The 23,903-nt window shown below is 41.9% G+C and overlaps 2 protein-coding genes across 8 annotated transcripts; one reads left to right on the top strand and one right to left on the bottom strand.

Moving 5' to 3' along the window:
* The first annotated feature begins 984 nt into the window (after positions 1 to 984).
* LOC133484630 (zinc finger protein ZFMSA12A-like) lies at positions 985 to 15,838 on the top strand. 6 transcript variants are annotated; one of them, XM_061787520.1, is made up of 11 exons: positions 985 to 1,124; positions 3,139 to 3,341; positions 3,527 to 3,604; positions 5,485 to 5,577; positions 5,681 to 5,779; positions 8,445 to 8,568; positions 8,647 to 8,923; positions 8,994 to 9,135; positions 10,012 to 10,531; positions 12,193 to 12,648; positions 13,942 to 15,838. In XM_061787520.1, the coding sequence occupies exons 1-11, from the start codon at positions 1,121 to 1,123 to the stop codon at positions 14,145 to 14,147; spliced, it is 2,202 nt and encodes a 733-aa protein (XP_061643504.1). In that variant the 5' UTR covers positions 985 to 1,120; the 3' UTR covers positions 14,148 to 15,838. The 6 variants fall into 6 exon arrangements, with proteins under 6 accessions (XP_061643504.1, XP_061643522.1, XP_061643542.1 ...); XM_061787538.1 differs by having other exon boundaries at positions 997 to 1,688; XM_061787558.1 differs by having other exon boundaries at positions 997 to 2,501; positions 5,490 to 5,577.
* On the bottom strand, positions 15,512 to 22,205 carry f2 (coagulation factor II (thrombin)). Of its 2 annotated transcripts, none has more exons than XM_061787636.1 (15): positions 22,051 to 22,205; positions 21,781 to 21,861; positions 21,627 to 21,706; positions 21,525 to 21,549; positions 21,254 to 21,319; positions 21,069 to 21,177; positions 20,828 to 20,964; positions 19,767 to 20,060; positions 19,568 to 19,684; positions 19,334 to 19,460; positions 18,203 to 18,370; positions 17,946 to 18,119; positions 16,442 to 16,620; positions 16,300 to 16,370; positions 15,512 to 16,227 (listed from the first exon to the last, which is right to left on the bottom strand). In XM_061787636.1, exons 1-15 carry the CDS (start codon positions 22,187 to 22,189, stop codon positions 16,078 to 16,080), a joined length of 1,917 nt encoding a protein of 638 aa, XP_061643620.1. In that variant the 5' UTR covers positions 22,190 to 22,205; the 3' UTR covers positions 15,512 to 16,077. The 2 variants fall into 2 exon arrangements, 1 of the variants encoding a protein (XP_061643620.1); XR_009790467.1 differs by having other exon boundaries at positions 16,150 to 16,227; positions 16,442 to 16,654.
* Between the last annotated feature and the right edge of the window lie 1,698 nt (positions 22,206 to 23,903).

The following is a 23,903-nucleotide window of genomic DNA, read 5'->3' as shown; positions in this document are numbered from 1 at the left end:
TACTTGAGTATTTATGTGACGACGGATCGATACCTTTCCCCCTTTTACAATGATCGACATCCCATTTGATACTTTTATTTATCAGTTTCTGAGTGTGTGCGTCTATTTTTAGACTCCTTCTTCAACTTCCGCATAGGGTGCCCGTTGTGCCAATCAGGCAACACATGGAAGTCACATAACTTCCCACGTAGCCTTCGTGAGCCAATCAAAATGACTCATTTTGGAGGAAAAAAAAATCAACAGCACGACTGTGTTTACTTTCCAGACTCTGAAAAACAACAGCTTTGTCATGCAGCTCTTAAATTGTGACTGCCCAAACTATTTCAGCCGACTTCTAACTTGAGAAAACATTGCGGTAAATTGCAGATGTTTCTATTTTTGTTTTGGCAGTGATATGTCAAAATTAGCCCTATCATAGGGTGTCGCACACGCACACAAAATCACTCATTCTGGTCAGCAAACAGCTTCTTTATGAAGTCATTTAAGTGAATAAAGCAATGTTTCTGTAGGGCCCAATGCATGTGTTGCTTTTTTGGGCAGTTTAAAATTTAAATGGCGGCAGATGTGTTTCGACTCCCATATATTATTATTTCTTTATTTTATTTGATGTTCATGCTCTGATTTAAAAAAATAAAAATCTTAAGTTACAGGTTACTCTTTACTTGAGTAGTTTTTTCATTTAGTACTTTCCTACTCTTACTCAAGTGAATTTTGGGATGACTACTTTTTACTTTGAGTCATATTATTCTAAAACAACAGTACTCCTACTTGAGTACAATATTTGGCTACTCTACCCACTTCTGGTGGGAACATCATCCAGACATCTTTTCCTGTCTGGGAGCAGTAGGGCGTTTTACGGGCATGCAGCTTCCAAATCATAGTGCAGCGAGGCGTGTCCTTGAGCCAGTAATATTGAAGCAGGGCGTGTCCTGCTTTGAAACTATGTGGGAATCCTAATTACGCCTGCGTGAGGGCTCAGGCCGGATGTGTACCACAACCAAACTTTAAACTTCCGGTATGATGGCGGCGAAGTCAGACGTTCGTGGAACATTAAATGCAGCCCGCTAACTTGTCAGCATTATTACGCCCTTGAAATTACAGACTGTGAGAAGAAGGGAAAATGGGTTCGTGTCGATGCATTTAGTTTTTGTAATTATGACAGGAGAGTTTTGTCGCCATTTGTCGGATGTAGTAGTTACACAGCTAGCATGTGTGTCGCGAGTACTCCAATCCCGTGAAACAAAACCTCATAATTCATCTGGTTGTTTGCATTCAGTTAGGCAAATATCCAAATTGCTCATGATAGGAGTTATAAGTAATAACGTTTACGGAATTATGTCTCATTTTAATATGTTTAGTCTTACGTCGCATTGTTACAAGTTTCCAGCTCGGTTGCATACCCAGAATCAGAATCATCTTTATTTGCCAAGTATGTCCAAAAACACACAAGGAATTTGTCTCCGGTAGTTGGAGCCGCTCGAGTATGACAACAGACAGTCAATTTACAGAACACTTTGGAGACAGAAAGACATTGAGAAAAAAAAAAAAAAAAAACAGTCACTGAGAGCAGGTCTCCCCTTGTGTAAGTGAGTCGTGTAAGGTCTCCAAAGACGGACGAAAAACACATAAACAAAAACAATACTAGAGAGCGCACTACCGAGGCGACCACACTGGTAGGCGCCATCTTGGTAAGCTATCCCTGCTATTATATAAAAAAAAAATACAAATAAACAAACTAACCAAAAAACAGCATATCCAAAGGTGTTCACCAGCATAACGAGCATTTAGCTTGCGTCCAAATTTAATTTAATATTTTTTTTACAAGTCGATTCTTGTGGTCAGTCCCCACGTGGCTATGTTATTTTGAAAATAGTTTACTCTCTTTGACTGATGCAATGTTGTAGGCTAAAAAAACGTGCAGGTTTTTTTGGGGGTTTCCTGAACAATGTTGGTTTTGGAGATGCAAAAGAGATTTGCCCGATACCAGCAATATGTCATTTTGTTGTGTTTTCGTGCTGGTCTTGCTGTTGACCAGCAGGGCAGCTGCAGCATGCTAGGCTTGCTGGTGTCACCAGCAAGACTTGCTGTGAAAACTGAACAAAAACAGTTATTTTCAGCTAGGGGGTGCCAAGCAAGGTACTGCCAGCCCCCCTACGAGAAATTTAGGGTTTAGTGTCATGCAAAGGGACAGTTGAAGTCAGGATTTGAACTGGATCATCCACTCTACCAATTGAGCCACAGCCACCTGGAAAGACTGTGAATTGAAGCCGAGAACACCATCTCAACTTTGAAATACGGGGGTGGCAGCAGCATGTTGTGGGGTTGTTTTGTTACAGGAACAACTGGTGCACTTCAAAAAATAAATGGCATCATGAGGAAAAAACATTATGTAGAAATACTGAAGCAACATCAGAAGACATCAAACAGGAAGTTAAAGTTTGGGGACGAATGGGTCTTCCAAATGGACAATGACCCGAAGCATACTGCCAAACTGGTTACAAGTGAGAAGCTTGTAGATGGATATTTGAAACGTTTGACCCAAATCTGTCTCTCATTAGTCTGGCACTTCGCAAATAGAAATAATTTTGATAATCCTAATTGACCTAAAACAGAAAGAGTTTAGTTTGGTTAGATCTCATGTCAGACAGTGACATATAGTTATATTGTGTATGTAAACATCTGGTTTTAACTGTCACTCTATGTAACAGAGTAAAAGTATTTTCATTTATAAAAAACACTAAGTCAAAAATACATTGCTATACAGGGGAGGGGAAAGGGACCGGGCCGGACCGCTAATTGCAAATATCTGCGGATAATTGTCGGCCATTATAATTGCATTGGAAAAAAATATTTTATTTGAAACCCCCAAAATATTTTAATAAACGAGGATAAACCGTCAAGCATTTTTGGGGTTCCCCACCCAAGAAAATAATTAATACAATTTGGGAGGGGGTGTGTCAACAAATAGGTGTATCTGCAGGTGCCGAACCGTGTGTATGCGGGGGTCTTATGTATTATTAAAACTGCTCTGACAATTACATTTAATTTAAAGATTTACTAAAGTAGATGTGACAGAGTTAATGTGTGTGAATGGGATGATATTGTCCGTGTCATTCCATTGTTTTTTTCACTCCACAGCCTCCCCACTCTCCTTGTCCTCCCTGCGTCTCCTCGTCCCTCCTCTTCGTCTGCTGACGGCAGCAATGTGGCAGGTGGCAGAGCAGCAGAGTGTCGAGCATTATGGGATTCTAGAAGATTTTGTGTCTCTGATGACAGAGGCAGTTCCCCAGTTGCTGACAGACAAGCAGAGGAGCCTGCTGCTGCTTGCGCTCAGGGTCAAGGTATGCGTCTCATCATCGCCCAATCCTTCTTAACAATCTTGTCCTGTTTTTTTGTTTGTTTATGAAACCAAAAGCACCGGTTGTGACATTTCTGTCCTCACCACAGTAAAATCCCAGATGTGTAAATGTAAATACCATTGCACTTCAAAGAAATACAAGCATCAAAGTTTCATGTTTTACTGCAGGTGAGCCTTTACGATGCTGAGTTGCAAACTGACCACCAAGTCCACCATAACAGGATTCGTTCCATCTCCGTTGCAACGGTGAGATATACTCGCTTTATTCACTTTTTCCATTCAGATTTAATAATTTGCATGCACACAAAAAATAAACTACTGCAATACATCAATTGAAGCCCAACTTAAAATGCATGTCAACATCTTAATCAACTTTTAAAATATGAATTAACACCCTAAGACTTTATATATACACGGTGGTGTGTTGACCCACGAGTTTTATTCGTTCTGTGACAACGCATGTAACTCAAATCAACTTTCCCCTTGAAATCAATACAAATGCCACCAATCCATTATGCCCCCCCCCCAAAAAAAACGAAAACATTTTTGTTTCATGAAAATCAAGAAAAATAGTACTGAATAGTAAAATACATAAAAATATAATAAAAGAGAATGTAAAGAAATAAACTGTGTGTATGGTAAACGGAAGTGCACACACACACACAAACTGTAGAACATTGGTGCATGCCTTAATAGCACAATCACTTTCACATTTTACTTTCTTGGGAGCCATACTGAGGGCTAATTTACAACAAAAATAATATACTGTACCTGAAATATGTGACGTGCGATCTTCATGGATGGCAGGAAGCATAGTTGGTAAACCCAAGCCATATTTGTCCAGACAAATCTGTCTGTCAACTGATGTGTTAGTGAACCGAGGTTCTGCCTTCACTGGAGCTGTGGAGAGCCTGAAGCTCACTTCAAGTCAAAGTGAATGAACAAACAAAAACAAATACACAAGCATGTCTTATGGCCAAACTGCATTTTTATTGAAATAATAAATCTGTATTTTGTTAGTCCATTAAAATAAAAAATGACACAAGTAAACAAACGTAGTGTACTTCTGTGCCTCTTGTTCCCCTAATTAAAAATAGTAAATATGTGAGTACTTCTACAAGAAGTACCGTAGTGTAAATGTTTAACCAGTGATTCCCAACCAGTGTGCTGTGAGTGCTTTTCAGGTGTGCCGTGGGAAATCAAATTTTACTTACTTGCTCAAAAAAAATTATTTACAAGAAATAATGTATCTTTGTTCATCTATTTATGCCAGTGAGGCATAGTGACAGACAAAACAAATAAATGCTCTTCTGTTAGATGGCAGGAAGTCCATACAGTAATTAATGTATCCACTTTTTGTGATATTTCTGTTTGTTGGTGTGCCGTGAGATTTTTCAATTCTAAAACATGTGCCTTGGGTCCATAAAGGTTGGAAATCACTGGTTTAACCAAACATTGTTTAGCCAGAATAGACAGTCAATAAATAAAGTAATTATATGCATTAAAAGCAGTGTAGTGGGAACTTAGTTTTCAAACACAATAAAAGCAAGCCAGCAGAATCTGTTACACATCATACATACCAGTCTTGACTTTTAAGCAAAAATAATAACAAGAATTCCATGAGGAGGTAGCTGATGTTTAATCCACCTGACTTCTGTGCATGCAGCGTGGGTTAAGTTCCCGCTCGTTAACATTCGACATGCGAGTGTGAATGGTTGTCTTTCTCTCTTTGTGGACTGTGATTGATTGGCATTGGCGACCAGTCCGAGGTGTAGTCTGCCTCGCCCTGAAGTCAGCTGGGCTAGCTTCCAGTTATCCCCAATCCTGAACATGATAAGTGCTTTTGAAAATGGATAGATTCATTTTTAGATGTCAAAAATTGTAACATTATCCATTTAACCCCTCCACTTGTACCACTCTGGCCAAAGATCGAATTTAACCCAGTGCATGTAAACTGGGACTTCACAGAGAAGTGTTGAAAAGGTGGGTGGATTAATGTAAGTTTAAGTTTATAAATATCATTAATTTGTGTATGGAAACCTAGCTATTGTGAAGCCGACATGATAATATCAATTGTGCTTCACTTTTATGATATTTGTTTTATTAAACATTTTTTTCCTCCCCAGCTCAGAACAGAATCACAGGTTGTCAATTGTGATTCTACTCTATTGACTCTGACTGATAAAGTGAGTCCGGTGGATAGACAGCGTCTCTTGCAGGTCAGAGCAGTAACAACAAGAACATGCAGTAGCCTCGATTAGTCTGTCCTTTCATGCTCTTTTTAAATTTTTTAAATTTTAAAAAAATGTTTCGCTCTTAAAGGATGTGTTCAACCAGACGTTTGACGAGGCTCTCTTGACGCTTCTCTCTGACTTCCTGGCCAGGCTCGAACAGCTTTTTCCTGTCCCCGACTTCAAACGGGTACTCTCCAGTTTATGGGATGGATGAGAGTTGTATTGTTGGGATGTGAATGTAGATGCAAATCCAAGAAATCACATTCTGTGAAGTATCAAAAGACAATAAATCAAACTAGAGAATGAAATTTCTATAGAAACTGAGTATGAATGCTGACTAGATTATGCTGAACTGAAATGCCATGGAATTATTGAATTGTTGCAATGTAGCATGTGAGACTTAAAGTTGGAATGTTTTGAATCAGTCAAGAAATGTGGAAAGAGGAGGTAAAAGTAAATACAATTCCTAAATCAGGAGATATTTTACATAGCTCTTAATTTGGGAATTTTATTGTAAAAATTCTAGAATTTTGGGGAATGTCATAAATCGGAGTCCGAAATATCCGATATCGCATCACTTAATGGGACGCAAAATGAGGTCTTTTGCAATACATTCCTCAATTTCCATTGCTACAGTATGCGATGTATGTTTTTAAAGTCCATCCATCCATTTTCTGAGCCGCTTCTCCTCACTAGGGTCGCGGGCGTGCTGGAGCCTATCCCAGCTGTCATCGGGCAGGAGGCAGGGTACACCCTGAACTGGTTGCCAGCCAATCGCAGGGCACATCGAAACAAACAACCATTCGCACTCACAGTCATGCCTACGGGCAATTTAGAGTCTCCAATTAATGCATGTTTTTGGGATGTGGGAGGAAACCGGAGTGCCCGGAGAAAACCCACGCAGGCACGGGGAGAACATGCAAACTCCACACAGGCGGGGACGGGGATTGAACCCCGCACCTCAGAACTGTGAGGCTGACGCTCTAACCAGTCGGCCACCGTGCCGCCTGTTTTTAAAGTTTACAATAAAAAAAATTCTTAGCGTTCAGCAGCTCTCAAAGCAAAGATCGAACCTTTTATTTCTTGTAACTCGAAGAAAAGAGTGTGGATTGATAACAGATATTAAAACTGCGTGGCAGGCAGAAATAAATAGCTCGGCAGTCACTGATTGGTCAAAAGCAGACCTGTTAAATGTTAGGGAACGTCTGTATTTTGTTATGGAAATCACTGAACGCTGTCTCTTCCCACCGGCTGTAACAGTGAGAATGAATTTCTTAAATTCGATGCGATAAACACTGTAATGTAAAAATAAAAAGCAGTCATCCAACCTTCCTGCTTTCCGGGTACTACCGGCGGTGAATGCTTGGTACACAGTATTTTATTTTGCCCGTCTGGCTGCTGAGTCTTGGAGGCGAAAGCTCTCTTTGCATCTTGTGTCAATGCATTTTAAGCAATTAATCATTGCCTCCATGGCACTGTGTTGTTATCACCAAGGAAGGACGAGGGGGAAGAACATTAACCAGCTCGGTAGCCAACTGTCCTTTTCCCCAATATCCATCTCCCTAGCTACCCGTACACGCGTCCTTCACGGCCACCTGGACAATCTGTAACCACAGACTCATGAACAATATGCAAGGTTGCTACAATAGGATTTCTGCTTTCTCACAAGCCAAAAATTCTCTCTATGCATGACATGTTCAAAAGGTCAAACTATGACTCTATATATGGAGTAAAGTGTTTTAAAATTTTGAGTAGAAAAACATAAAATTAGACAGTAATTTAGTACTTAGTAGAACTTTTATTCAAGTTATTTCCCAAAACAGCATTTAGAAAAATTGCTAAACAAATCTCAGCAATTTCTATCCAATTTTTCGGGGAATATTTTGGATCCTGTAAATAGTTCTCAAGATGTATGAATGAGCTGAACATTTTTAAGTTGGAATGGCTTGAATTGTTCAAAAAATATGGAAGAGGTGGATATATAAAATCTCTCTTAAATTTGGGAATGTTATGAAAATATTGGCATTTATTTTGAATACCGTAGTGTGGAATTTTGTGAATGTGAAAAATAGATCCGAAGATGTTCATAATGAGCTGAACAGTTTAAAGTTGGAATGGTTTGAATCCATCAATAAATGTGGACAGAGCATTTACATGTACCTACATGTAAATGTGGAAAATATCTCATAATTTGTTAATTTTATTGGGAAAATTTAGGAACTTGGGGAATTTCATAAATAGTTACCAAGATGTCATGAACGAACTGGATATTTTAAGATGAAATGGTTTGAATTGTTCAAGAATTTTATTTGGGAATTATATTGCGAAAATGTCTGCATTTTACTGAGGAAAGTGTGGCATTTGGAATGTGAAAAATAGTTCCCAAGATATTCTGAACAGTTTCAAAATGGAATGATTTGAATTGGTCAAGAAATGTGGAAGGAGGAGTTAAATCTGCAAAATATCTCTTAATTTGGGAATTTTATTGTGAAAATGTGGGGAAATAGTTCCCTTCCCAAGATGTTTTGAAGGAACTGAACAGTTTGGATTTCGAATGGGAAAAACTTTTTTTGTTGGATGTCTCATTCAGTTAAACTTTTTTTTTGCCAGGTGGAAAATGTGAAATTCTGGGAATTTTTTAAATGGGGAAAGTGATAACTAATCTTAAATCTTTTGACCTTTGAATTAGTTGAGAAAAGTGGAAGCAGAACCGTGTGGGGGGAAAAAGTGGGAGAAATAATAATTGGTGTCATAATGTGCTCTTCAGCTTTCACGCAATAAACTGTCATTAGGTGCTGCTCACTATTTCACACACGTGAACAAAGTATCGACACTTGTTTTTTTTTTTTTAGACAGCGTCATTGCTCAGTGCTGCTTCCGCTGGCCTGGGTGACTGTCTCAGTCTGGCTGACAGGGAGGAGCTGAAAATGCTATTGACGAATCAGAGTTGTCAGTTGGGTCAAGTCACTCCTGCAGGTAGAAATCATCAACCTGGCCAGCTGTGCTTCTTGATGTTTGAAGCCACATTTGGAAAAACATTCCTTTTTTTCATAGTTGATTGTGACACAGAGAAGATCCTCCACTCTGCTTGGTCCCACCCCCTCATCACAAAGCTGACCAATCCTGAGCCTCCTCTCTTCAGCGCACAAGTCCGATCAGATTCCCAAACTGACACGGGGAGTGCCACCCTGGATGTTCAGGTAACATTGATGACGGAAAATGAAACACAGCGGACTGTGACAGACCAGATGCCATCACCAGCTGAAGCCAAATCCAATCTCGGCGCCTCAGCTGTGGCTTCAGTCCCATATGTGAACCTGGAGGCAGTCAGGTGAGCTCTTTTCCTGCTTGATGTCCCTTATGCTACACTTGGGCTCTTTCTAATCAACTTTCCCAAACAGAGCAAAGGACTCTGACGGAAATCCATCAGGACATGTGTCAGATCAGCCGGGCTGTGATGCTATATCTAGTGTTTCCCAACATTCTCAGCGAGTGGCTCACAAATGTCCCAAGTGTGGGAAACATTTCATCTACCGCTCTCAGGTGAGTGTCTGTCCCCAGTGCCACGAGCGGTACTAGATCAGGAAGAACAAGCTGTTCTAGGAAAGTAACACAATACGTGATTCCGATACAAGTACTTCGGCAGATAGACATTTTTCCTAAAAAGAGATGTGTGCTTGCTTCAAGCTCTTTATTTGTCACCCGTATAAAATATGTATTGGTATGTGGAAAGAACGAAAGCCGGATGAGTGCACTGCGGTAGACGATAGTGTACCTTATACAGCCTCTGGGGCGCCACACAACAGTATGTCAAGCGTGGAGGGACCCCACATGAAGCAACTGTTGAAGACTAAAGTTCAATCCACAGCACATTACAACTCCCACTTGAAATTTACTGTAAAGCTAATATGGGATGAAATATGTGCCAGCAGGAACTGAATTTGAATCATTTATATTTGAATTTCAATTTCTGCACTTAATTAATTGCATTCAAAAACTCAATTTGAAAAACATAATTTGAATTCGACTTGTTTAATTTGAAACATTGCATTTAAAAATTGAATCTGAATAGTATAATTTGAAATTGAATTTATTAGTTTGGAACTGAAGTCTAATCTTAAAAAGTGGAATGTAAGAATTTTTTATCTGCAATGTAAATTCCAATTATATATTTTCACATTCAGTTTGATCATTTCAGATTTAGTTTGACAAATTCAATTTAAAATTAAAACCTATAGTAGGAATAAAAGTAAAGGTAAAATAAGATCTAATAAAATAATTAAAACCACTGCTTTTAGTGATGGTTTAGGTTTTTGCCATGGTATTGTTTCTGGATTGTATTGAGGTACTTTATGCAGTTATAGTGGAAAAGTCAGAATTTTGCTATCGTGACAAGACTGATGAGCTGTTTGTCTGCAGGTGATACGTCACCTGCAAGCTAGCAAGACCTGTGGCTCTGCCTCTGCCACAAGGATAACAAAGTGCCAGGCTGATGCGCACACCGGTGATGAAGACCTCCCCTCTTCAGAAGCCCAACACAAATACACACGCTCCAGCAGAAGCCATCTTTGTTTCCAGTGCGATTGTGTCTTCGGTACCAAAGTCGAGCTGCAGTCGCACCAGCGCAGCCACCGTGCCCGGCCCGTGTTTCGATGTGGCCAGTGTGACAAGGAGTTCCCTCACCTGTCCACATTGACCAATCACAAGCGGACACACAAGGAAAGCAGTTGGTTCATCTGCAGCCAATGCGGCAAAGACTTTGGCTCGGCCAAAGAGAGAGACGCCCACAGCCTGCGGCACCGGCCGTTAAACCTCACCTGCACCGTGTGCTCACAGACATTTAGCTCGCAGTCGCAGCTGCTGCGACATCTACAGACTCACTCGGTGGAGGGTGCTGAGCCATGCTACCGTTGCCGTTTCTGTGAGCAGACATTCTCAGGTAATGTGCGCAGAGGTGGCAGAGATGCACTCTGTACCTTAGGCGAAGTACAGAAAAAGACTGAGGATACGATTTTAATTTGTTCCGTAAATACGCTCGTAACTGAAAAACACTCATATCTCAAATCACCTTTCCCCATTGAAATGAATGGAAATACCATTAATCCTCCCAAAAACAACAAAATTATTTTTTTCAATGACAAAAATAGCACTCTATAATATTGCACTTTATAAAAACATTCATTCATCTTCCGTTCCGCTTATCCTCTTTAGGGTAGAGGGCGTGCTGGAGCTTATTCCAGCTATCTTTGGGCGAGCTGCGGGGTACACCCTGAACTGGTCGCCAGCCAATCGCAAGACACATATAAACAGTCATGACATAATTAAAAATAATTTTAAAATTTTTTTGTCATACTTTCCTTTATTCCGGTATATGCACAACCTGCTTCCGTATTCGGCAAAACCAGTCGAAGCACTTCCTCCCAATTTGGGTGAATAGTGAATGAAGGGGGCCGTAACAAAGCAACTGCTGGGACTTTAAATGTCTTCAATGTCTGTTTTTAAGATGTCACCACTGAGCCACCAAAGATTACAATATTTGATGGTTAACCTTCGTTAGTCATTACATATATTGTATTATATTTATATAAATAAATGATGTACGTTTTTAGCTTTTGTTGGAAGACACCCTCCATAAAGAAAACAAACTATCAAATTTGGCTTCAAACAATCAAGTCATCAAACCATAGTCATGCTCGTTAGTCAGCTATCCTGTTTTCTGGGTTTGCTCACATGACGTTACGCATATAGCGGGCTCGGTGGACATTATTCTGCCCCTTCTGGTGTGGGGGCCTTGGCCATCTGGGGGCAGTATATGACAGACACACACTTTACAAGGAGACAGTCTCAGCTCCTCTGTATGGAACTAAAGTTAGTTGTTCTTCGCAGAAGATAAACAATATATTACTTTAAGTACTGTTTGTTAAATTGTGTCTACATGGGTTGTTCCACGGGTTGTGTTGAAATATCCATTGCTTTAAGGGTTATAACACCACAACATAGATGCTATTTATTAGCCATTCTATGGGTTTGCTCAGTGTGTGTTAGCATTAATCTAGCAGCCTTTAGGGCAAAATTGTGTGGTTGTTTCAAATGATGGTGGTCGACTGGTTAGAGCATCTGCCTCACAGTTCTGAGGACCGGGGTTCAATCCCCTGCGTGGGTTTTTTTTCCGGGCACTCCGGTTTCCTCCCACATCCCAAAAACATGCGTGCTAGGTTAATTGACGACTCTAAATTGCCCGTAGGTGTGAATGTGAGTGCGAATGGTTGTTTGTTTGCATGTGCCCTGTGATTGGCTGGCAACCAGTTCAGGGTGTACCCAGTTTCCTGCCCGATGATAGCTGGGATAGGCTCCATCACGCCTGCGACCCTAGTGAGGAGAAGCGGCTCAGAAAATGGATTGATGTTTCAAATGACACAAACATCTAATTGTCTTTGTTTTATGTTCACGTTGACAGTCAACTTCAACTGGGAGTGGCAATAAATGGCTCAAAGCCTATTTTTGGAAAGAATTCTTTACTAATTTATCTATCAAAGCAACAAACTTGATCAGACGTTCTTGAGTGATGTCATTGTGTTTTTGACACGTGATTGTCTGCAGGTGTGACTCTGCTTCGTATCCACCAGCGCTCCCACACGACACGCTCATACCAGTGCGACAAGTGCAACAAGATGTACGCCTCGCTCACCGGCCTCCAGTCCCACCGAGCGAGTCACGACACCGACAGTCGCTGCCTGTGCCCTCAGTGCGGTAAATGTTTCAAGACACAACACGGGTTGGAGGGCCACCTAAGGACGCACAGTGGCGAGCGGCCATACCGCTGCCCTTACTGTTCCAAAGATTTCACTGCGCTTGCCGGCCTAAATGTGCATGTGCGGCAGCATACCGGGGAGCGGCCGTACGTATGCACGTTTTGCGGCAAGGGCTGGCCGTCCGGTGGTGACCTGCAGAAACACATGAGGGTTCACACAGGTGAGCGGCCATACACCTGCCAGGAATGTGGAAAGTCCTTCTCCAACTCCTGTCACCTGAGTGAACATCGTCGCATCCACACCGGTAGGTTCCACTGCTCTGCAGTCTCTTAAGGGCCTGATTTACTAAAGGTTTGCACATGCAAAAATTGGGCGCAAACTTGATGCAGAAGCGATCTACTAACCGGGCGCACTAGAATTGCATCTGCCTAAAAAGCAAAATTGCAGCTCAATTAATTTTCCATGTTTCTACCAGAAAGCACAAAATACTCAGAGAATTAGATGAAAATGGAATAATTCATTATGCGCATTGTTGATTTAATTGTGGTTGCTGATTTTGCATCTTCAAATACTATGTCGGAAAGGCTGGTGCAAACCGACAATGCTGCGGTTATTGTGACGAGGAGGAGGTTCAGGCAAATCAGAGGCGTCGGGGAGAATGGATTTTTTATACTCATGTAAACCTTTTGAAATGTCAGAAACAAAAATGATTGTGACATTGTCACCTTCTGAAGGGGGCTGACTTGGCATCAGTCACAAGAAGGAGTCATGCCATTTCATCTATGGTGTCTGGGTCATTTCAGTGCACTGACACTTGGTGATGGCCTCTTCCAGAGCATTTTTTTGGGGGATATGTTCTACCAGGTTTTCAACACGATGTTGCTCAGGACAGACAGATGTATCCAATTCGTAGCACTCGAGATGCATTAAATCAAATCCAATTGTAAGCACTCACAATCTTTGAATTTTCAAGCCTTGTGCGACTCTAACGCTTTATAACAAACCTTGTAACAAAATAGTCTCCACCCCTTTTACACCTGTTGCCAATTGCACCACCATCTTAGTAGGTCACACACAGCACTGCCATCATCAATGCGTGCAATCTGTTAAGCCATTGTTACATTGCACTTGCCATATAGCACAGCGCAGCATGGAGGAGAAAAACAAAGGAATACGTAATTAATGCGGTGTCCTAACTTTCCTGCGCAGCCTGAAGGACACCTCAAAGCGGTCTTCATAGAGTTGTTGTTCACAGATGAGCCTAAACTCCCCAGATCTTCTCATTACAATTGCATGAACCTATTAACATTAAGCTAAAAATCTATATTGCTGAGCTACAGGGTCCTTTACATCCAAATCAGTGGCACCAGGCTACTTCCTGTTCGGTCGCTTCGCTACCAGCGCCAAATATGGGCAAGCTTGCGGCATGCTGCTGTCATCCCTGCTCCATCCTGAGCCCGACAATTTATTAGCACCTGGAGAGTGAACATACAATTTTGCCTCTGAATTTTGTGATCTTAGTAAACCAGGCCCTTGAAATTTTGTATTGCAGATGTAAACGTGACTGATTGATGTTTATTAAATTCTTGGGATCTAGGCGAGAAGCCCTTCTCCTGTCCCGAATGTGGAAAATGCTTACGGAGGAAGTTCGACCTGAAGAAACACTTGTTGTGTCACAGCAACAATCGTCCATATGCCTGCGTTTCGTGTCCCAAGAGCTACACTCGCAGGACTCACCTAAACAGACATCTATTGACACACAAGCCAACTGGCGGTGAAGCTATGGCAACTGATGAAGTTTGACACAGTGTACATTTTCATTTACACCTTTTTTATTTATTTTTATTTTGGACTACGTTGTTTCAAATTACTATGCATACACTGTTTTTGTATTTCCTTAACTAGTCAAAGCAGTCTACTGATCTTTTTGACCCAAAACAACTTTTCCAATCAAATTCCATGTAAATGGAGCCTCACTTCAATATCACCTTAACAACTCCCTCATCCATTGAAATTGTAAGTCGAATTTGTAAAACAGTTCCTGCCTGTATCTCATTTGAGGATGCAAGAAAAGCCTCTCATGGTTTCTGTTCAGAGGCACACTGGTCTCCAACCCTCAAAGATCTTCCTTTTTATTATGCGCCACAGGTTGCGCCCCCTTAATACAACCCTCAGCTTCAATGGAATTTTCTGCAGTGTTGGTTGGCGCATCGTCTTGCATGTGAACCAGTTCATTGCGGAAGGCAATGTGCCTTTTTAATACAATGGCATTAAATGGTCAGAAACCTTTACTTATTTTTTTATTTACTTCATTTTTCAGAGGACACCATCAGGCACTCTCAAGGGCACTTCCATCTCACTCCCAATTATTCCAGGCCAAAACATCTCTCTGGAAAATCCTTGCTGATTCTGTACCTCTCCGCCAACCATTCAGAAATGCGTTGTCAATCCCATGTGCGTTCCTGGCAAGACACGCCCCACTACAACATGATTGGCTCCTGCATCGCCGGCAGAGCAGCCTACCCAGATGTAACGAGATGACCATCCCAAACATGTATCACATTTGTATGAAATAAAAACTAAGTTTAATATGGTTAGGTTTCGGGCTAGGGTTGGGGCTAAGGCAGTTTAGGATGTTTTAAGGTTAGGATTAGGGTGGGTCAGGATTAGTGGGATTCATGTTAATGCCGCCACACTTAAGTCACATCTTTTCCCATCTGGAAGCAGTAGGGCGTGTTCTACCAGGTTACAGCAGCCAGTCATAGTGCAGCAGTGTGTGTCCTAGAAACAGTGATATTGGGAGCCGGGCGTGTCCTGCCAGGAACATGCCTGGGATTCCAAATAACGCTTTAGAACTTCATCAGTTGATCACCCAAACGGCATTTATCAGGAAATAAAGTTTGTGTTCTTGTACAATATATATAGTGTGTATATCAATGTTCTTCATTACTTTATTCGCCAATACCTTCATTAATTTCCCAATATATTGGATATTGTTTTTGTTTTTTTCAGCACTCTATCAGCATTGGCCCTGAAAATCCTGTATCAGTCTGTCTCTAGAATTTGTCTTATGTAATTTTACTGTAATTAAGCTCATCTAAAAAAAACTAATTCTCAATCCTGAAATTGATACCAGTGATTAAGAAACAATAAAATATGCAAAAACATTATCAGAAGACAGTTTATTTCACAAATCATTCAATCAATCATAATTTGTAGTGCCAACTACATCTCATTACGGTGTTTGTTTAGTTGAGACATGTTTATGTGCCCGATGAATGTTGGACACAAGTAGTGTTCGGGGGGGGGGGGCATGTCGACAAATGGATTTTGGGTTGAAATTTCTTAATCAGCATCCCCACCCCCCTCTCCGTTTTCAGTCGGTAAAACGTGTCCTCCAAATACTGTTGCCCCCATGTTTGTGTGATTTGCCACAATATCATTTTTCACAACTAAAATTTCGATTTCCCCTCCCCCGTCGACGATTGGATTTTGGGTGGTAAAAAGTGCTCCCAAAGTACTGCCCCTCCCACCACCAAAAGTTGTTCCGCCGCCTCTGGTAATGTTGCTATCAGCAAGTCTGAAATGGCTTGTATACATTAGGTTTGTTACTGATATTTTCATTGAAATGCACATTTTATTGTCATTGCAGATGATTGTCTTTGCATGTTCTGTCCTATCAATGTCAGTTCTAAATGGGACTAACTTCATTTGCATCAATTTTCTTTGCAATCTAATCATCGTTATCAGAGTTCCCAATGGCTTTCCTCATCCACTTGCTCATCCTGAAAACATGCGTGAAGAAGCCGTACTTCCCATCACGGTCGCAGCCTTCACCCCATGACACGATGCCAATCTGGTACCAGCGGTTCTCTGTTGGATGCTGCAACAACAAGGACACTTTCAAACTAGGCTGAATAGAGTTGATCAATCATGATAATGGTGTCCCTTTTACCTTCATCACAAATGGTCCACCACTGTCCCCCTCGCAGGCGTCACCTCGCTCTGTGTCTTCAGGTTTATATCCTAAAAAGGAATCAGGTTAATTCTAGCCGCGAAGATGCAAAAAAACCTGGAGTGGAACAAACAAGTAGTACCAGCGCAGAACATGTTGTCGGTGATCCTGATAGAGGTGGAGCTTTTGCAGGTGCTCTGATCTGCGATGGGCAGATGGATTTGCTGAAGAACTGAAGGTAAAGCTCTCCCAGATGAGCCCCAGGCTTCCTTTAAGTTTCCCCAGCCGGTCACTCGACCTTTGAATTCTGCATTCATCAGCCTGTCGGCAATCGGTCAATATAAAGTCCATTAATCTGTCATGACCACAAAATATGCTTATGAAAACACCACAAACACATACATGAGCTTAAGACGCGCTGCATACCGCGTGACTCGGCCGAACACGACTGAACTTGATAATCGCGAACAAATCAGTGACTCACACCTGCACACATGCTAACTCGCTGCAATGGAAAAATCATGGCCCCCAGTGTTCCTATGGGGAAACAATGTTTTCAATGTCATTGTATTCAACCACTAACAATGTGGTGGAATTGTCAAGGAAGGCGTTTTCTGGGGCCGAGAGTGGATATTTGAGAGGCTGTTAAAAATGGTCACCACATGTAGACTGCACTTGTGCATTTCAACGACAGACTCCCCAAGCTTCACTTTTTAGCCATAGGTACATCCATCCTTCCATTTTCCTTACTGCTTATCCTGACTGGGGTCAAGGGTGTGCTGGAGCCTATCCCAGGTGACTCTGGGTGAGGCGGGGTACACCCTGAACTGGTTGCCAGCCAATCACAGGGCACATATAGACAAGCAACCATTCGCACTCACATTTCAATTTAGAGTTTTCAATTAACCTACCATGCATGTTTGTGGGATGTGGGAGGAAACCATTACCCACTGAAAACCCACACAGGTACTGGGAGAACGTGCAAACTCCACAAAGGCGAGGCTGGATTTGAACCACTCAGAACTGAACCCTCAGAACTGTGCAGATGTGCTAGCCAGTCACCCACCGTGCCGCATCCATTGGTACATATGAATGTATAAATATAGTTAAGTATTGTAAAACACTACAATGCCACTCAGCTGTGATTTCAATTGAGAATTGCAGCAAAACTAGTGTGGCCGACAGTCGGCCACCCATGTAAACTAGTTGTAGAACCTCCGCACAATGCGTGAGAGTTCAGTCGCATTCGACTATGTTGCTCAGTTCGACAGGCTTAAGATTCCGGCATGTTAAAAGAAGGCCCCGGTGAGATGTCTACATTCCTTAAAGGCATTTATGTTAAGATTAGAAGGGGCTGATGGAGAGCACCAGATGGAGCCATAATATTGTTGTGACCATTTCCAAGGATATTGCACTTTCTTTACATAGAAACAGAAAATATCTTATTTGAAGTAAGATGTTGTTTCAACAAGCTGATCTAATGTAAGCTTTACAAGAAGACCTATGTCCCAACCAATTGGCCCTGACAATTGCTGTAAACTGTTCGAGATTGTGTCAACGGAGTCTTCCTTCAGCACCACCACCTCATGGTCTTCTATCATGGGAAGAAAAAGGGCCTGATGAACTACATTGGTGTGTGGGCTTACAATTTGGCCACCCTCTTGTTGGGGAGGCAGACGGGGTGGATCTGGTCGGTGAAGACAATCGGCCGCCTCATGTGCAGTAGTGCGATGTCTCGGTTCAGATTCACCTTCCAGTCGTACTTTGGGTGGACAATGATTTTGTCAATCGCCACGATCTTCTCAATGTTGTGTTCAAACCTGGAAAAGCAAGAAACCCACGAACAGCATTGCCAACGTGTTGCCATGGTTGCTTGTGGTGGCGAGGGAAGGTTTTGTCTTACTTGGCCCTGTTGTGTTTTCCCAGGCGCACCAAGATGTTATTGGTGGTGAAGTTCTTGTTCCAGGGTGGATACAGGATGCAGTGGGCGGCTGTGAGGATCCACTGGTTGCTGATAAGGCTGGCGCCGCACAGTAACTCCTGTGGGCTTCGTTTGTATAGCATCACCTGCCTGGTGGACAAGGATACATTTTACCTTCATATCTCGCAGGACCAGGGGGTGTATTTCGTCAATTAGGGGCCCAAGGCAAACCCAACCATGGGGCCCTCCACATCCGTGTACTACAAAGATTTGGAATATTGTTTGTTCTCAATTAAAAAGTGCGAATTGGAGAAAATCCTCATTTCCTGAGAAAGATATTCCTTAAGATTCCTTAAGATGATGAAGATGAAGTGAATCACCTATCTATCTGATGAAGTAAATCAACATTTGATATGATTACCATATCAACCGCTTTGATACATCTTCATGAGGAAAAATGTAATTTGTGTCATTCTCAACTTCATCTCTACTGGATTCTCCCCAGCTGACAATGACAGCAGTGCTACTGCAACCGGCAAGAGACAGTTGTCGGTTATATTCATTCAGTGTCACCATCAAAAAGGTTGAAACCCTCGTAGTTATAATAATAACTGTTTTACCTTTTGCCTTCTTTGCTTCACTGGGATAACTACATTTTTCACATAACATGCCAACAACTTTGTTCTGCTAGTGCCACTCTCCAAGTCTGCACATGCAGAGTAAATAGATGGAATAGTCCATTGCATGACAAGAGAGCGCGGCACTCAAAACGACTATGAAAGAGTTTGCATTTTGATGTTTTTAAGCAAATTAATTAAGACTATTACAATAATAATTGCTTTAAATTGAAAAAAAAAAACTCTATTTATTTTTATTTGACATTTTGGGGCCCCAGTCAATTGCCTGTGTTTGCCTAATGGTAAATCTGCCCATACAGTAGACATAGTCTGACAGAGCTGTGACATAATGGAAAGGTGGCAAAAAAAAAATTCTACTTAAGTACAGTATTTATACTTTACTTTCCACCACTGACTAAAGCAAGCCTTGGTAATGTAGGCAAGAGGTTGTGATAGTAATGAACTCAAGTTTCTGTGGTAGTTCAAGTCTGTTTACCATGGCGCAGAGGCCACCTCGGCGTCGGTGCCCCCAACTATGCGCTGTTGTCGATATGACTTGAGGAGCTCCTTCTCGCTGACATCCTCCTTGTTCAGCTTTTCAAACAGGGGCCGCTCTCCACACACTGCAACACAGCGAGCTCAGGAGCATCATTTTTTCCCACCAGCTATGAGACAACTTCAGTGTGTTTGCTCATGTTATGGCTATCTAATCAGAGGAGTAAAGTCTTACCAGTCTCCCCTTGTCCAAAGGTGCGAGGGTTAAAAAATGCCTTTTTGGCGGGTGCATGGACTGACCGCTGGCGGCCGGCTGACTCTACCGGCAACTCGTAATCAATTAGGTGCTCTTCTGCATGTAAAAAGACACACAGGTGAGAGCTCCCATTGGTGTGCTGTACTGGTTGAAGTGGTGCCACTGGCATCATATTCACCACAAAGCTGGACGTTGCAGTAATCCACTGTCACATTCCCAGATAGCTGCACATAGCACCATGGGCCCTCTGGGTCGTCGTCCGGGTTACGACATTTGTTGCCGTCGAGACTGACTTCAGGTAAAAACTCCTTGCCGTGGCTCAGCTTCTTGACTTCCGGCAGGGACCATTGCAGGCACGTGTGGCCCCCCAGGGTGACAGCCAGGTCGCCAATGTACTCTACGCCATTATCCATTAAACACTCATCCGTTCTTTTTGGTGCAGGGGCCGCAGTGGGTGGAACAAAGTGTTCCCCTTGAAGGAACATCAATATATACAGTAGCACCTCCCGCTGGTTGTAGCATGGGTTTAAATATGAATTAAAATTGTCCACGCATTCTTGAGTTCCAGATGTTTTTTTTTCCTTTTCCCTAGAGGCCTGAAATCAGGTCATTCTAATTTCTCTAGCTTATCTACCTCACTAGCAAAGGTCTCCGCCTACCCTACAACATAACAAACTCTCTGTGTGCTCTCACAAGTGGGTCTTCTACGCGGAGACAACCAATCAGAGGAAAAGGGGTGGTCTTAGCCAAATATGAACAAAGCAATTAGAGGAAAGGGGGCGGTCTTAGGAAAATATGGCCAAACGAATACACAAATGGTCGAACAGAAGTAGCTGTCAGAGGGGCCTTTTCTGGACACTCGTATGACAAAACCAAGGTCTTTTTTTTTTTTTAAATGACATTGACACATTTATACTAAGTCCATGTAGGAGAGTCACTCTACAGAGGTCTAAATAGCCAAAATACGGGACCTTTAATGCTACTTTGAACTCTAGAACAGGGGTGCCCAAACTTTACGCTGGGCCGCAAATGCACCCTTATTCTAGAGGTAACAGTGAGGAGTGGCTAAATAGTTGATAATGCCCTCTGGCAGTTTGATGCACTCAAATACAACTTTTTGTGCAGTCAATTACAAACTAAACTGGAAATCCAAATGGCTCCTTGTTTTGCAGTACTGTGGCTAAAGGTTAACAAAGTTAGCTGAATCAAGTCATTATGACTAAAGTTAACAGGACTTGCCACATATTGGAACCCAGCAGGTTTCCTTTGGGACTGTTGGGTCCTGAGTGAAACACCAGGGTCCTTCGTCTCGACCGTCTGGATTCCGACAGTAGTTCTCCTTTAGGATGCTGTCTGGTTCTGAAGCGTTAAACTCCCTGCAGAAAGACACCGTTTATTAAAATACAAGTACAAAAAAAAATAATTTAGGAAAAGCCATTTGAGCTCATGTGTTGCGTGCCTCTCTTGGTGGAGCTGATACCTTATTATGGGATGTGGGAAGCCGTGACTCCATTTTTGACAGAGCCGACCAGATTTAGTAACATGGATGTTTCCCTCATAGTTGAGTCCTTTGCCGGAAATACAGGTACCTGAGAACAAAAACACACACAGTGAAGTAACGATATTCAGAACACACGAACTGCGTTTCCTTGTTTCTGCTTTTACCTTTTATACAATCTTGGACCAAGTTGATATTGGATTGTGTTCGTACCAGTGTTGTTCCTTTGCAGTCTGTAGAGGGACAGATTTGCGCAGTTTGTGTACTTGTGTGTGTTCAGCTGCCCTGGACTTTGTTCGTGTTTGATTAAACTTCTCGACAAGTCAAATAACTTGAATTGAACATAATCAGAAACTACAGCTGCACTAGCTTCTTATTCCTGGTGTTTTTTGCAAAAGTAGGGCAACCCTACTATACCAGCTGCTTAAAGATACTTACCCTGATATTTCTGCCAGAAGTCTTCCTGAAAATAAATGACACTTTGTAGTTAAACTCGAAGTAGCTCTCACAGTCACCAAGTCAAAACGAGTGCACTCGTACTGTTTTGTCTGTCTGTTCGAAAACCTCTCGGGCCTCTTCATGGTCACAGATTTCCTCCACGCATTCTCTCTCCAGGTTCCCTGAGTGAAACAGTCAAACTCTGATCCATGTCAACTGGGTTTGGTTCGTTCATCCTGGGGAGCAGGTCGCTTACCTGGTTTCAGCTCCTCAAACATCTGGTTGGCTCGTCGCATTCGGCTCAGAACCTCTGAAGCCCGCTGGCTGTCAAGAAAAACTACACAAACAAATTATAAATGTGCCTTTTAGTACACAAACTGGGGTTCTTCTGAGAAATGTTCTTGATACTTTGACCACCTGGTCTTTAGTGAGGGTTCATGAAATCCAGTTGTTGTACCTGATGTTCTAAAACCACAACCATTTTCACTTCACTACTGGTGCCAAAGGAAGTAGAAGGATCAGTTACCATGTTCTGTCAGACAGCCTTGCAGCAGGAACAGAAGGAGAACAGCCACTGGTCCCACCATTATCTTTATCTCCAAGCAGAATCTCCAAACCAAATCGATTAGATTCCTGTTAAATCTCTTTGTTGGCCCACACGTCATCTGGTGGGCGGGAATATTGACTGTAAGGTCAAAGTATGATTCGGGTTGATGAAGCACACTTTTTTACTCTAACATATCCAGCTCTACTGTATATGGCTGGTGTAATATGATTATCTATGTACAAACCCAGTTCTAATGAAGTTGGGATGTTGTGTTAAACATAAATAAAAACAGAATAAAATGATTTGCAAAACATGTTCAACCTATATTTAATTGAATACACTACAGAGAAAAGATATTTAATGTTCAAACTGATAAACTTTATTGTTTTTAGCAAATAATCATTAACGTAGAATTTTATGGCTGCAACACGTTCCAAAAAAGCTGGGACAGGTGGCAAAAAAGACTGAGAAAGTTGAAGAATGCTCATCAAACACCTGTTTGGAACATCCCACAGGTGAACAGGCTAATTGGGAACAGGTGGGTGCCATGATTGGGTATAAAAGGAGCTTCCCTGAATTGCTCAGTCATTCAGAAGCAAAGATGGGGTGAGGTTCACCTCTTTGTGAACAAGTGCATGAGAAAATAGTTGAACAGTTTAAGGACAATGTTCCTCAATGTACAATTGCAAGGAATTTAAGAATTTCATCATGTACGGTCCATAATATCATCAAAAGCGTCAGAGAATCTGGAGAAATCACTGCATGTAAGCAGCAAGGCCGAAAACCAACATTGAATGCCCGTGACCTTCGATCCCTCACTGCATCACAAACCGACATCAATGTGTAAAGGGTATCACCACATGGGCTAAGGAACACTTCAGAAAACTAATGTCAGTAAATACAGTTCGGCGCTACAGCCGTAAGTGCAATTTAAAACTCTACTATGCAAAGCAAAATCCATTTATCAACAACACCCAGAAACGCCACTGGCTTTTCTGGGCCCGAGCTCATCTAAGATGGACTGATGCAAAGTGTAAAAGTGTTCTGTGGTCCGACGAGCCCACATTTAAAAATGTTTTTGGAAATTGTGGACGTCGTGTCCTCCGGGCCAAAGAGGAAAAGAACCATCCGGACTGTTATGGACGCAAAGTTCAAAAGCCAGCATCTGTGATGGTATGAGGCTGTTTTAGTGCCAATGGCATGGGTAACTTCCACATCTGTGAAGGCACCATTAATATTGAAAGGTACATACAGGTTTTGGAGAAACATATGCTGCCATCCAAGCAACTTCTTTTTCATGGACGCCCCTGCTTATTTCAGGAAGACAATGCCAAACCACATTCTGTACGTGTTAAAAGAGTGTAGCTTCGTAGTAAAAGAGTGTGGGTACGAGACTGGCCTGCCTGCAGTCCAGACCTGTCTCCAATTGAAAATGTGTGGCACATTATGAAGCGTAAAATATGACAACGGAGATCCCGGACTGTTGAACAGCTGAAGCTGTACATCGAGCAAGAATGGGAAAGAATTCCACCTACAAAGCTTCAACAATTAGTGTCCTCAGTTCCCAAACATTTATTGAATGTTGTTAAAAGAAAATGTAACACAGTGGTAAACATGACCCAGTCCCAGCTTTTTTGGAACGTCTTGCAGCCATGAAAGTCTAAGTTAATGATTATTTGCTAAAAACAATAAAGTTTATCAGTTTGAACATTAAATATCTTGTCTTTGTAGTTTATTCAATTAAATATAGCTCAAACAGGATTTGTAAATCATTGTATTCTGTTTTTATTTATGTTTAACACAATGTCCCAACTTCATTGGAATTGGGGTTG

Source organism: Phyllopteryx taeniolatus, chromosome 1 (assembly GCF_024500385.1).
Source record: "Phyllopteryx taeniolatus isolate TA_2022b chromosome 1, UOR_Ptae_1.2, whole genome shotgun sequence".
Lineage (NCBI taxonomy): Eukaryota > Metazoa > Chordata > Actinopteri > Syngnathiformes > Syngnathidae > Phyllopteryx > Phyllopteryx taeniolatus.
Note: the sequence above shows the minus strand (reverse complement) of the source record. Positions and strands in the feature narration are given on the sequence as shown.

Coding starts and splice junctions, on each gene's coding strand:
- LOC133484630 (XM_061787512.1), top strand. CDS start 2,312: ATGTTGTGGGGTTGTTTTGTTACAGGAACAACTGGTGCACTTCAAAAA. Junction 5,578..5,680: donor ATAGACAGCGTCTCTTGCAG/GTCAGAGCAGTA, acceptor TCGCTCTTAAAG/GATGTGTTCAACCAGACGTT. Junction 12,649..13,941: donor ACATCGTCGCATCCACACCG/GTAGGTTCCACT, acceptor CTTGGGATCTAG/GCGAGAAGCCCTTCTCCTGT.
- f2 (XM_061787636.1), bottom strand. CDS start 22,189: ATGACGTGTGGGCCAACAAAGAGATTTAACAGGAATCTAATCGATTTG. Junction 21,707..21,780: donor GTTTGAGGAGCTGAAACCAG/GTAAGCGACCTG, acceptor TGTTTCACTCAG/GGAACCTGGAGAGAGAATGC. Junction 19,461..19,567: donor CTTTGGACAAGGGGAGACTG/GTAAGACTTTAC, acceptor GCTGTGTTGCAG/TGTGTGGAGAGCGGCCCCTG.